The sequence below is a fragment of the Aethina tumida genome, chromosome 2, assembly GCF_024364675.1.
Source record: "Aethina tumida isolate Nest 87 chromosome 2, icAetTumi1.1, whole genome shotgun sequence".
Lineage (NCBI taxonomy): Eukaryota > Metazoa > Arthropoda > Insecta > Coleoptera > Nitidulidae > Aethina > Aethina tumida.
In genome coordinates, this window is record NC_065436.1 from 21,542,319 (window position 1) to 21,556,043 (window position 13,725).

Genomic DNA, 13,725 nt, shown 5'->3' on the forward strand with positions numbered 1-13,725 from the left:
TAAGAATTTTAATTAACTTATGTAATTGGAGTTCCATTCGAAAAGTTTCGGTTAATTGGAAATGTTAACTTGCATAGTAAAGTGCGGTAGTTATGGGGACAACTGCAAACTGGCGTTTTAAGGAGAGTTTCCTATTGCACGGACTATTAGCCTTTTCGTTGTGGTTTATTGCGAATGTAACGACGAGAAATTAGCACTGCGTTAAATTCCTATCAAAAATGTATTAATGCTGTCTATGCACACTTTGCCAGTTAATAATAATGGTAATTAAATTACATGATATTGCCATTTTGTTCTCTCGAACACATCTAAATACTGCATAATTGATATTCTTTCGCATATTTCATCGGAGCACGAAATTTAACGCTTGCACGACCATAAACAGTAACGTTTTTAACATTGATGATTTGAATAGTTGAATAATAGACATAATGCATGTGATGATATTCGTTGTCTTTTTGCATAATTCCAGTCAAATATGAACGTTTCAATAAAGCCTCACTTGCAATTATTCGAGCGAATGGACGCAGGACGATTCAGTTCTAAATTTAAACCTCAATTCATATGGAAAAACATTCGTGTGTGTGGTCGGCGCGGCCTTTTACCGATGAACCCCCGGCTTTTCCTTTATCCCACTTTTTCATATGTAAAATAAATGGAAATGCACTTTTTATACGTATCAGATATACGCCAATAAATAAGCCCCACTTTAAATATATGGCCGATTTTCCCACTTCGATGGTCATCTCGGCCCGATCGCTTAGTAGCTGAAAAAGTTTATTAGTTTTTTTATGGCGTTTTAAATGGTTTTCGTAAATGCATGTGTGCATTGGGGTATTATGGTTCATTTAAGGTAATTAATTTTATTAAAACTAGCACTGATATTTTATGTGTTTTAAATGTTTTCTCATCAAACGTAATTTAATTCGCTTTCATCGCCAAATTGGCGTTGCTTTACGGTAAATTAAATTTTTCAGGGTAATTATGGTGATATTAATTTAATTAATTACTCGTGAAAATGACTTTAGTTGGGAAAATAACCGACAATAAACCACATTAATTCTGACAGTTATCCACTTTAAGGCGAACGTTCGTCTGAAAAGATTTTTTAATTTATCTTAAATTAACTTATTTTTGTGTTTTTAAAGCATTTAAATGAGCTGTCAAGTTGCGTTATTAAATTAGTAAATTTAACGAGGCCACGGACGTTCGATAAAATAAACGTGTGTATGTTAATACGTAATTTACATTACATTTTGATTAGATACAATTGAAACTCTTAACTGTGTTAGTGAAATACCGTCACTGGTTAAAAAAATTTCAGAGCTCCAGTGGCGCAATTGGTTAGCGCACGGTACTTATAAGACAGTAGTCGTGAGCCATGCCGGGGTTGTGAGTTCGAGCCTCACCTGGAGCAAACTTTTTTTCATATACTACTTTGTTATTACTATTACAAAATATGATTTATTTTGTTTCCAGATGGGTGGCTGGAGAATACCAAGAAGAGGATCGATGCTTGTCCACACAATTTTGGCATTCATTTTAGTGATGCCATTTGTCTCCACTTCTCATATAAAGGTAAGGTTAATATATCTGAGTAAATAAATTGTAAAAATATTTTAAATGTTGAATGTTTTTTTCTGTTTTAAGTAAATATATATTTGCACTACATTAATTCTAGCCGTATCTGTTTATTAATGTATAATAATATAATATTTACTAAAACTTGACACCTCCTCTACAGACCTTATAGCATGAAGCTCTGGGAGTACCCAGAGAGGTTACAGAATATTAGCGTGAGGTTAATGATTCGAAAGTGGCCACTAGCATATCCAATGCGTGATCAATAAGATTTAGGTCAGGTAACCTCGATGGAAGTTGTAAGATCTCAATAGCCAACGTTCCCAACTGTTCGTGTATTGAGCTATGTAACGTGAAAGTTTTGTGGTTTACTTCTCAGATACCATTATAACAAATTTTGCCGCATACTCATAATGGAACTTTCTTGAAATGGGAAAATTTCTTAAATTCGTCGACAATTCCGTGGTACACCTCGTCTGGACCAGAGGTGAACCACATGATCATCCATGTACAGCCCAATTATATTTTCTTTCATCTATGATACTTATTTTAATTTTTCCGTGTAGTGAACATGAAATATTTCATTCCAGCCAGTTAAGAAGAAGAGGCTGCAGGATCTCTACTGGATCTTAATCGAAAATATCCATCTTTATTTGCAGTAATTTTCTTTGGTCTTCCATTCCTTGACCCTTGTGATGTAGAGCCAGTTTGATAAAGTCGGATACACAATCGAGAAATAACACTTTGAGCAAAAGAAAATCTACCTGCCATTTTGATATCATGGACCTTAGATTTCAATATTTCTATTGATCTACTCATTTGGAGTTAATTTATTAATTCATAATTACCCGAACAAATTTCAACAAATACCCTTGGAAAATATTAATTCATAATTACCTGAACAAATTTCAACAAATACCCTTGGAAGTTCTAGTAATTAATTAACTAAATGCACACAATAAACAAAATGCATATGTACTTTAAAAATGCAAAAAGTTTTTCTTCTTCAGAATTTCATAAAAATTGACTGATTATCACCCTCTATATATACAACCTAGTACAATTAAAGTGGAGTCATTTTGACTTACAAAATTTTAATATTCCTATATATATAGGAGCCTAAAAATAAACCATACTTTCAGCACCTAATAACTTGATACTTTAATCGCTTTAATTAGGTACCAACCATGCTAATTTTGAAAACTACACAAAGGAAAGGATGAAGCTTAATATGCTTCCATAAAAGTTAAAGTATCCTGTTTCCGGAAGAAAAATGGTTCATCTAGGTCGAAGTAAAATCAGTTTCAAAGTTCAAAGTTTAGCAAAACATTAGAAGTACTTAGTGACGATAAGTTAAAATAGAAGTTTACCCGGATTATTTTTATTCAATATGTTCCGGCGCTTTGACAGTATTGATTTATCGTCGAATTCTTAATACCACCTAATGGAATTGTTATGTATGTAAAATTTTGCTTGATCTGCATAAAAATTGTTTTCGATCTATAAATCCGAAATAAATGGTGAGAATTTCAAATTCAATATTCTTTCTGTGGTTTAACAAATGTGCGTGGACGGTTTATAAAACGTCACGTTTTATTTCGTACAGCCATTGAGGGTGATTAAATTGGACTTAATTTTTAAATTAATTATTTCATTTTATTTGAATATCACGCGTGTTAATTCTGATGTAAAATAGATTGAAATTGTACTTTTAGCAGCTTTTGATTATATTAGTCAACTAATTACATTATATGCTATAAAGTTCCATTAATTTTCGTATAGATTTTAATTAAGTAAATACTTGCTTTGTTAATTTTCGCTACTGGCGCTACACTTTAATTGAAGTCTAATATTCGGAAGATTTTTACGAGTTATAAATTTATGGACGGCTTTCATTAATTTCATAAATCCAGATATTATATTCAAGACATAAGTTATGATAGGAACATCTGTTGCTGGATCAATTTTACGCAAAAAGTACACCATATTTCAGTATAATTCCCGAAATACGATTTTCCATCTACCAATATTGATTTTATAATTTAGGCCTTACAATAAAACCAAACCCAACTGCGACAAATAAGTTTCCGATTTGAGCCTCCTCGGAATTTAAATAATGCTTGGGTTTTTAGGTAAATTACGAATTAATATTCTTCGCACAAAAAAGTTTATAATGGCCATAAATTGCCTTTGAATCACTTTGTTTTCGATGTATAAAATTTTTTAAATATTAATTATACTTCTGACGTTCTCGGTGTTTTACAAATATGACATTTTTATATTAGAAATAGGCAATAAATAAATTTCCATAAAATTCCATCATTTTATCAACATCTAAAAGCGAAAGAACAATTTATCCGCAATATGGGTAAAGTAAGCTGCGGTTCCATAGTTCCTCTGCATAGAAGTCGCACGTTGCAGAAATCCTGGAATTCGCTTCATTGTGAGCCTACACTTTATGTTATTGTGCACATTTGCGGCCAAATAACCGACCAATTTTCAAATTTATGTCCGCGCTTGGAAAATAGACCGTGTTTATTTTATACTTGCACAATGAGATTGGTTAAACTCCCAACGACTTCCACTGAAACCGGCCTTTTCATTGGAAATGTTTTATTTATTTACACTGAATACGTGCGATAGATTTTTTTTTCTGAAAGAAAAAGCGGCATTACACGTGTGTATTACTTCCGTGGTTGGAATTTACCGTATCCGGTCCTATATTTTAAAGAATTCACGATGCAATAAAGCCGGAGAGTGCTGGAAAGTCGCAAATGACTCCTGCGGCGAATTCAAGTATAAACCGATCGTTTTAGACTAAATAATCATAAAAGTGTTCTTAAAAATTTAGCTGTGCTGGCATTGAATGTACCACCAAATTAAAGGGGGAGCTTTTAAACCGACAGTTCAAGTCATCAAAATCCACTGTTAGATGCCTTTAAATATTTATTACTCACACACAATGAGGTACGGCTAAAATATTAGTTATTTTGGCCTTAACTCACTGTGTATGAATAATACTCTTTTATTTAATGTCAATTGTTACAGTAAATTGTGCCTTAAAGGAAACTCTTAATAATAAATATTTTTCATTTTAAATGGATGAAATTATGAAATTATATGGATGAATATTAATGGAATGAGATCATAAATGTTATAAAAAACAGACCGTGAAATGCAACAGAAAATGTCCACCGAAATTCCTGCATCTTAAAGAATCCACTTCGTAATAAACTCAGGAATGACATGATGGAATGTCTGAAATAGCTTTCCGGACGGATCATATTCAACGTATTTCATTAGAAGTGGTTTCAACAACAAGTCTATAAAAGAAGGATTACGATGTTTAAATGAGTATACCAACGAGCTCTCATTCCATCTTTTATCGCCGTTGCGTTAATCCATATTTCAAGTTTTCCCGTTTTTCCACTTTAATTTAACTAGGTTCAACCGCAAAGTGGATTCAATACCCCACGCACGGTTATTTCATCAAATCCGTTCCTCTCCTTTAAACCAAATCAAACAGCACTCATTATTGGTTTCCCATTAAATAGTTCAGGGAGAGAGGAGTTTGTTTGGAAGTTTGGCATTATTTTGCCCGGCGTATCGTTCGCGATTGAATGGGGAAAAACTTAAGGCCCGAAACCCGCATAAATATCGGGGCAGCAAGCAAAAGGCCGGTCTAACACTTTTGCCGCCCACACGTCCCCCCGAAAAACTCCAACGTGTATGATAAATGATTCAATTCCCCAATCGCTGATGCAGGCGCTGCGAATTAAACAGCGCATCGATGGATTGATATGTGGAAGGTGAGCCTCAACTTTTCCCGTTTTATTGTCCGATAAAGGGAAGTTTTTTGCTGTGCATGCTAAATAAATTAATATGGGAGGGACGTCTTACGCACGCAGTCTGCATTTATTTGACTTTTAGGTTTTCTTCGCCTCCATCCTGTTTTATTAGGTACCGGAGAAAGAAATTTAAGTTTTTTACATTTAATTTTAAAACGATGTAACATTTTGGAGCTCCTCTGAGTCTCTAATAAGTTCTCACGTTGGCATAAAGGCCACTTTTCACTTTTTCTATTGACAATTAAAGTTCTAAAGTTATACTTGAAGAATAAGATGGTGAATATGGTAAGGTAAAACAAAAACATCGAGCTAGAAAACTGACAATAGTTCTGAGATGCGCTTATAAAAATTGAAGTCGACTGAAAAAACTGCTTCTGTCATTGTTCATTTGGATACCGAGACGATAAGATCAAAGAATCCCCATTTGAGATTCCTTTTGGAAGTCTTTCGACTGCCTGTTAGAGTCCGGGTCATCCCGGGTCGCACATTGACCGGGGTCGGGAAAGACAAAACCGGGGAGCCTTTCCTTATCGTCCGCTTATCATTGGCGACTAACTCGCAATAAATTCGACCGAGAAAGGGGCCTCATCATATTACCGACGTAACGGAGGAGCTCAGGGGGCGCTAAGGCATTTTTATCTGTGAACGCGGCCAGTGCGGTACGTGACCAGCACCACAATTCCATATCCACGGGGGCTTCACGGTGAATTACTATATTCGTCGACCCGGGGGGGCAACACACCACACAATGCCACGAAATGCGGATTGATGACCTACCAACGGGTGAAATATGCGCTGGCTGTACACAAGAATTCACTTTTTATTACTGGGACGGGCGCCAATCATTTTTAGCCATCAATGGATGGTGCCATTTGTCACAATAATTCGTCTAGGACGCCTAGAGTACCATCGGGATTATAATGATTTAATGCAGATATATATGCCAGAGGTGATAATTTTTAACTCCACCTGACTAATGTAAGTGGCCTAGATAAAGCAAATGTGAACATGTACAATGTAAATAGAGGAACACATGTGTCAAATGTTACTACATCTACAACAGTTATGTTATAATTCGTCTTTCATTTTTGGGATTTATTTTATTAATTAAGAAAATTGTACCAATATTCTGAGTCACAGAAATACCTTGAATTATATATATATATATATATATATATATATATATATATATATATGACTGTTTCAAAAAAATCGACAAATTTTTTTTCTTATTTATATCGAAAATCTTGTTGGAAATGGTAAAAAAAATACTGTGAATGTTACAGCTCTTAATATTAATATTAAGAGGTGCCGGTGGATTTTGAAATTTTTTAACTCTCGTTAGAGATAATATTTCAAAATGATAAAAACAGATTTTTATAGCTCTACAAAAAATGTCTCTTACAATTTTTTGATATATTCATTTTTTCAAAAGTTATTTAACATTAAAGTTGGATTCATTTAAAATTTTGACATTTTTCTCATTTTCTGGCGCAACCATATACTTAATGGGAAAATTTTATATGACATTTTTTGTAGAGAATTCAATTTTCTATAATTTATCTCCGAAAAAGTTTTTTGATATTTTTTACGGATCATAAGTTATCTGCAGAAAACTAAAAATTTTAATAAATAAATGTTATTTTACTGCTTAAAATTAAACATTTTATTTAAATAAATAGATTTTTAACCTAAAAATGTTTTGTTTATTCAATTTGATTAATATGAGAGTAAGATTTTTTTTCAACAAATAATGCCGATTTATATTATTTGATTCTTGGTCACATCAAGATCAAAACAACCAACTCTTGAAAGCAAATAAAGATTTTTTATATATATTTTAACTTATGATCTGTAAAAAATATCAAAAACTTTTTTGGAGATAAATTATAGAAAATTGAATTCTCTACAAAAAATGTCATATAAAATTTTCCCATAAAGTTTTTGGTTGCGTCAGAAAATGAGAAAAAAGTCAAAATTTTAAATCAATCCAAATGTAATGTTAAATAACTTTTGAAAAAATGAATATATCAAAAAACTGCGAGGGACATTTTTTGTAGAGTGTTAAATTTTCTATAAAAATCTGTTTTGATCATTTTGAAATATTATCTCTAACGAGAGTTAAAAAATTTCAAAATCCAAGAAAACACCGTTCCCGTGTTATTCAAACGGGAAATTAAAATTTAGGATGCGGCACCTCTTAATATTAATATTAATACTTTCACAGAATTTTTTTTACCATTTCCAACAAGATTTTCGATATAAATAAGAAAAAAAAATTGTCGATTTTTTTGAAACAGTCTAATATATATATATATATATATATATATATATATATATATATAAATATATATATAAACTTCCATTTTTGAATTAAATTTGTTAATTAAAAAAATTTGACCAAAGTTGAAAAACAAGAAAGTGACTCTAAATATATATTGCTAATGATTTAAAGCATATTTTTTATATATTTATATTTGCCAGTTGTTTCTACTTTTGATTTATATCCACTTCCATTTTTAGAATTAATATTATTAATTAAGAAAGTGACTATATAATTTAGGATTAAGTTGATTTATTGCAGATATATAATAAATAAATGATAATGCAACTCTAACTATTATTTTTTACATTCCTCTTCATTTTTTAGTATAATTTTATTAATTAAGAGAACTTAACCAATGTTCTGAGACACAAGAAACTGACTGGGTGATACAAAACTAGAGAGCAAAGATCATGAAAAATTTTATTTTGTATCGTTTCTTGAGTAAATATTTATTCGTTGATCAAATATTGGGACTGGTGATTTAATTTTGAAACACGTCGACGGTGTTTCAAGTCAGTTATAGCAAAAAGGACGGAACCATTCCCACATGGTGCGGACCCACACACATTTCAACTGATAAAACTGACTTTGTTCAACTCCCTCTTGTTCTTTATAATTATAATTTATCGTAACGTACCTATGTAACCAGAAAACCCGCATTATGCTGTTTGTTCGGCGGGTCCGAAATGGCTTTTGCTTCATTTGTATTTGTATGGGCAATTTTAAAATCTACAGACTAAAACATCAGACGGATTTGAAACACTATTTGTATTTAGTCTGTCGAATGGAAATTGGATTATACATTCGTATTCTGGATATAGCGGGTATGAAACTAGATTTTGAGCGCATACCGAATATCCCCATGTTTTCGAGGTAAATCAATTGGTATGCTTAAAATAAACTAAATAGAATTTGGATCTGGTGCTTCTATTATACTGTAACATGATTACTAAATATTGTCTCATAGATGCACGGGGAGCAAGTAACTACGCCAAATTTACATTTCATTGTCAAGCAGTGACACTCGATTGTTAAACATCAGAATTTATGTTTATACTTAACTAGGTGAATTAAATTATTTTTATAATTAGTCGATCCACGTTTCAAGAAAAAACATCCGTTTTTTCGTGCACCTCGTTCGATTTTATGGGGCGGTTGTAAAAAGCATCATTTTGGGTCTGCGACCTCTTAATCTACGGGATTGAAAGGAGCTTAGTGGTCGATAGCATAAAAAGTCCCCGAAGAAATGGTTAAATCTTGTGGTGTCACTCACAATACTTCGCTTCCCCGATAGGTTTTATATCGATAAAATTTAACCGAAAGCATGGAACAATAAAAATGCACGGTTTTAAATGGGCCAACCCTCTTTTACTTGAAATGATAAATGGTTTGATTTAGTGGTAAATGGAAAAATAGAGTAAAAGTAGTTTCCTATGGTTTATTTTAAATTTTATGAACTGATCTTAATAAATCATGATCTATCATGACACTAAATATGTTTACATAAATATAAAAATATCTATAAATTATAATGGTTAAAAATATAACAAAGATTGCTTGAGGTATTATAATTTAAAGCACAACAGTGTTTTTAAACGTTTCTTTTGTATTATCATTTCATTCATCATTTACAGAATAAATTAAAAAACCGTTTGTCAGAATTAAAAGCCTATTTTATTGGATTGCCTTTTTCCCATTGAAATTAACGCCTTTTATCTTAAAATATGTATGGACAGAAACTAAACCGTTTAGTTTTTATTGGGTCAGTCCTACAGGTATATCTGATTTTGCAATTTCCTGATTCATTAAAAACACGTCATTGTAAAAATAAATTCATTTAGCTGCGTTTACTCTCCAATGAAAATAGTGTTAGCGAGATTGTCAATGTTGATGTTTTATTAAGTTTTTAACAATATTTTAAAGAATAAATTTCACTGAACAGATTTAAAACAAACAAATTTTTATATTTTTATCTTTACGTAATATACTACGTAATGTAAATCTTCCTAATAATTTGAAAAATATATTCTGAATCTGAATCTTGAATATCATTTTGAAATCTATTTGTTTGTTAATATACTTTTATAGTAAGCTGAGAATGTTGTTAAATTATGCAAATTATGCAAAGAGTTTTTACAGCTGAATTTGAATACAAATCCAAAATTTTTTGAAGTATAAATATTTTAAAGTTTACTAGTTTTATTATCTATTTCTAATATATTTTTTCAATAAAAAAATATTGTGAATCTTGTTAATAATTTAAAAAATATATTATACAAAAAGTATTTAAATTTGAATCTGAATACAATTCTGAAGTTTTTAGAGTACAAATAAATCTGAATCCTATTTTAAAATCTACTAGTTTTATTATCTTTTTCCAATATAACATATTTCCTAAAACCTATTTTAAATTCTAATGGTTTTATTATCTATTTTTAATGTACATTTTAACAAAAAAGTTGTGAATCTTGGTAATAATCGAAAAAATATATATTACGCAAAGAATATTTAAATTTGAATCTGCATACTAATCTAAAAAGTTTTTAAAGTACAAATATCTCACCACCCTACTTTAAATCTACTAGTTTTATTAACCATTTCTAATACATTTTTTTCAATACAAAAGTTGTGAATCTTGTTGATAATTTAAAAAGTGTATTATGAAAAAAATTTTAAAAATCAACCTAAATTCAGTTGTAATATGTTTTTAAAGTAAACATGTCTCTGAAGCCTATTTTAAATCCTAATTGTTGTATTATCTATTTCTAATATACATTGTACCAAAAAATTGTTAATAATTGAAAAAAATATATTATGCTAGTATTTAAATTAGAATCAGAATACTAATCTAAAATGTTTTTAAAGTATAAATATCTTTGCATGGTACTCTAAAATCTACTAGTTTTATAATCATTTTCTAATATATTTTTTCAATGCAAAAGTTGTGAATATTGTTAATAATTTAAAACATATATATTACATAAAAAGTTTTTAAATCTTAATGTGAATACAATTCAAAACAGTTTTTACAGTAGAAATATCTCAATATCCTACTTTAAAAACTATTAGTTTTATTATCTATTTGCAATATATTTTTTTATATACAAAAGTTATGAATCCTATTAATAATTTAATAAATATATTATGTAAAAAGTTTTTAAATTTTAATCTGAATACAATTCTAAACAGTTTTTAAAGTATAAATATATATGCATCCTCCTTTAAAGTATATTAATTTTATTATCTATTTCTAGTACATTTTTTCAATAAACAAAATTGTAAATATTGTTAACAATTTATAAAATATATTATTAAATCTACATCATACAATTGTAAACTATTTTTAAAGTACAAATGTCTCAACATCCTACTTTAAAATCTACCAGTTTTATTGTCTATTTCTAATATATTTTTTTAAATACAAAAGTTGTGAATCCTGTTATTGATTTAAAAAATATGTAACAAAATTTAAATTTCAAATGTAAAGTGTTTTTAAAGTTTATTTGTTTTAATATCTATTTCTAATATACCTTTTAGAAAAATGTTGTGTATTGAAAAAAAATATTATGCAACAAGTTTTTTAAAATCTACTAGTTTTATGATCTAATTTCAAATATATTTTTTCTATAAAAAAGTTGTAAAACTTGTTAATAATTTAAAAAATATATTGTGTTTTTAAATTTAAAAATGTCTGCAACCTATTTTAAAGTCTAATATAATTTTTCAATAAAAGATATTATGAATCTTGTTAATAATTGGAAAAGTATGTTATTCTATTTTTACATATTTAGAAATATCTCTTTATCCTATTTTAGAGTCTACTAATTTTATTATCTATCTATCTATGTATAATAAATTTTTTCAATAAAATGTTAATAATGAAAATATTTTAAATCATATTTTATAAGGTATTTCTAATATCTTTTTTTAACAAAAAGTTTGTGAACTTATTTACAATTTGAAACATGCAAAATGTTTTTATATGTGAATATGAATAATATTCCAGAAAGTTTTCAGAGTACAAATAGCTTTTCATCCAATTTTAGTGTCTGTTTATAATATATTTTTTAAATTTAAATCTGAATACAATTTCAAAAATGTTTTAGTACAAATATCACAGTTTTTAAATCTGAATCTGAACATCATAATTATGATCTGCGTATGATGGATCATATGGATCCTATCCTATTTGACACAATTACAATTTAAAGTGCAATCAAATTTTATAATCTGTTAGTATTACATATTTCTATTTTATTTTTTTTAACAATAAAGTTGCGTATCTTTTTAACAATTTGAAAAATATATTAATCAAGGCATATTTAAATCTGGAAAAACCGTCCTCAACGGTATGACATCGTGGTTCTTTAGCAGTTTCGCTTCCCCGCGGGATTTATAACATATGCATTATCAACAAAATAACACGTCTCACCCTTGCAGTTTGCAATAACGAGTTTTCCCCATACGAGTCGTTTGTAAAATTACACGGTCTGGATAAAACGCAATGTGTGCAAGGCACGTAAATTAAAGGGGTCAGTCAAATCAGCGTAAATTTCGCGTCTACCGCCCAATATGAACTCGCGAATTACTTTCTGAGCCAAACGCGCGACGAAAGAAGGTTGCTCTGTGGCGAATCGAATTATACAGTTAATTTAACACATCTTTTTACCCGTGCGATTCGTCGAGTTGCATTTTTTACGGGCGACAGTTTGTGGCCGTGTTGGCATGCATAAAAAAAAAGATTGATTGCAGTAAATTGAAAATTCAATTAGTCCAATTTTAATGAAACATACGTTACCGTGATTATTAATCCTTTGATGGTGGTTAGCAAGTGTGTAAAATTCATATTTTTGCCTCTCCTAACTGGGAAATAAATTGATACAAATGTAAGCAATTTTTAATGATCAAACAAGCCCTAAATAGAACCATCAAACATGCATTGTTACATTGTACGGTCACGTTGAATGTGTGAATGGTTACAAAGAACGCCTTAACTTCTATTTTATGTGAAAAGATTTCGAATGGTTTATATACTACAATATAATGGCATTGCACTTGAATTACACTTTAAAATATTTTACTTCTGAAACCTTATAAAACTTTTATTCCGACTACATTAAAACTTCGCAATTGTCGAATACTCTTACGGTTTTACCCGGATTAAATTCGTGTACATTTAAATTCTTAATCGATGTACATGGGTACGAAAATGAGTTGAAATGCCCAGGAGTTATTATATAAGCAGTAAATTACAGCTCATAAGCCAGAGGCAAACATAATTCAACATTATACTCATGTTAAGGTAAAATAAGAAATATGCTCGACATAATCTCATTACTATCTAGAAACTACTAAAACAAGTCCTGCAGAAAATGTTAATTTTATGCATTGGGTTTATGTAATTTTTCCGAGAGGACCTTATTAATAATGTATTATTTTTTCTTGTGGACGTTAATCACGCAATTATATCTGGGTTAATTGTCCTTGCAATTTTATATCTACGGTAAATGTGTAAGACAAGCCGCAACAAACGACGCGGATGTTGTAAAACCGCTAATGTACAGGCATTTCTTATCGTGTTTCGTTGGAGTCGGACCAAAATCAATAGTTTGCAACAAAACTGGAACATCGGGCTTTTTCCGTTGTGATGGAAATGGATATTATTCTATGCAAATTTTAATGAAACCAACTTTTTACGACTCCGGTTCAGGAACAGGCCAGAATGAACTTTTAAAAGAACAGCCCCGTCACTCAGGACTAAGATATTTATGTTTGCTTTTGCATACGCTGCATCGTTCTTAAAAATTAACTCTATGGGTTCGGTAAATATTTTCGATATTTTACACAAAAGAACTAAGAGAATGTAATATAATCAGAAAGGATAGTTTACTCTTTCATATTAGAGTACATAGTAAATATATTTCAAAGCTTTTAATTATAATAAAGAAGTTTATTTTAGCTTTGTTTAGG

General features: G+C 30.0%; 1 protein-coding gene and 1 non-coding gene across 2 annotated transcripts in view; both read left to right on the forward strand.

Annotated features, from left to right (window-relative positions):
• LOC109603753 (follistatin-related protein 5-like) overlaps positions 1-13,725 on the forward strand; it is a 148,594-nt gene that overhangs the window by 47,589 nt on the left and 87,280 nt on the right. The window contains exon 3 of the mRNA XM_049962619.1: positions 1,480-1,578. Coding sequence (XP_049818576.1) covers positions 1,480-1,578 — 99 coding nt within the window. The remainder of the gene's footprint in view (positions 1-1,479; positions 1,579-13,725) is intronic.
• On the forward strand, positions 1,326-1,417 carry Trnai-uau (transfer RNA isoleucine (anticodon UAU)). Its single transcript is given in 2 exon segments — positions 1,326-1,363; positions 1,382-1,417. It is a non-coding gene; the product is annotated as a tRNA-Ile (tRNA).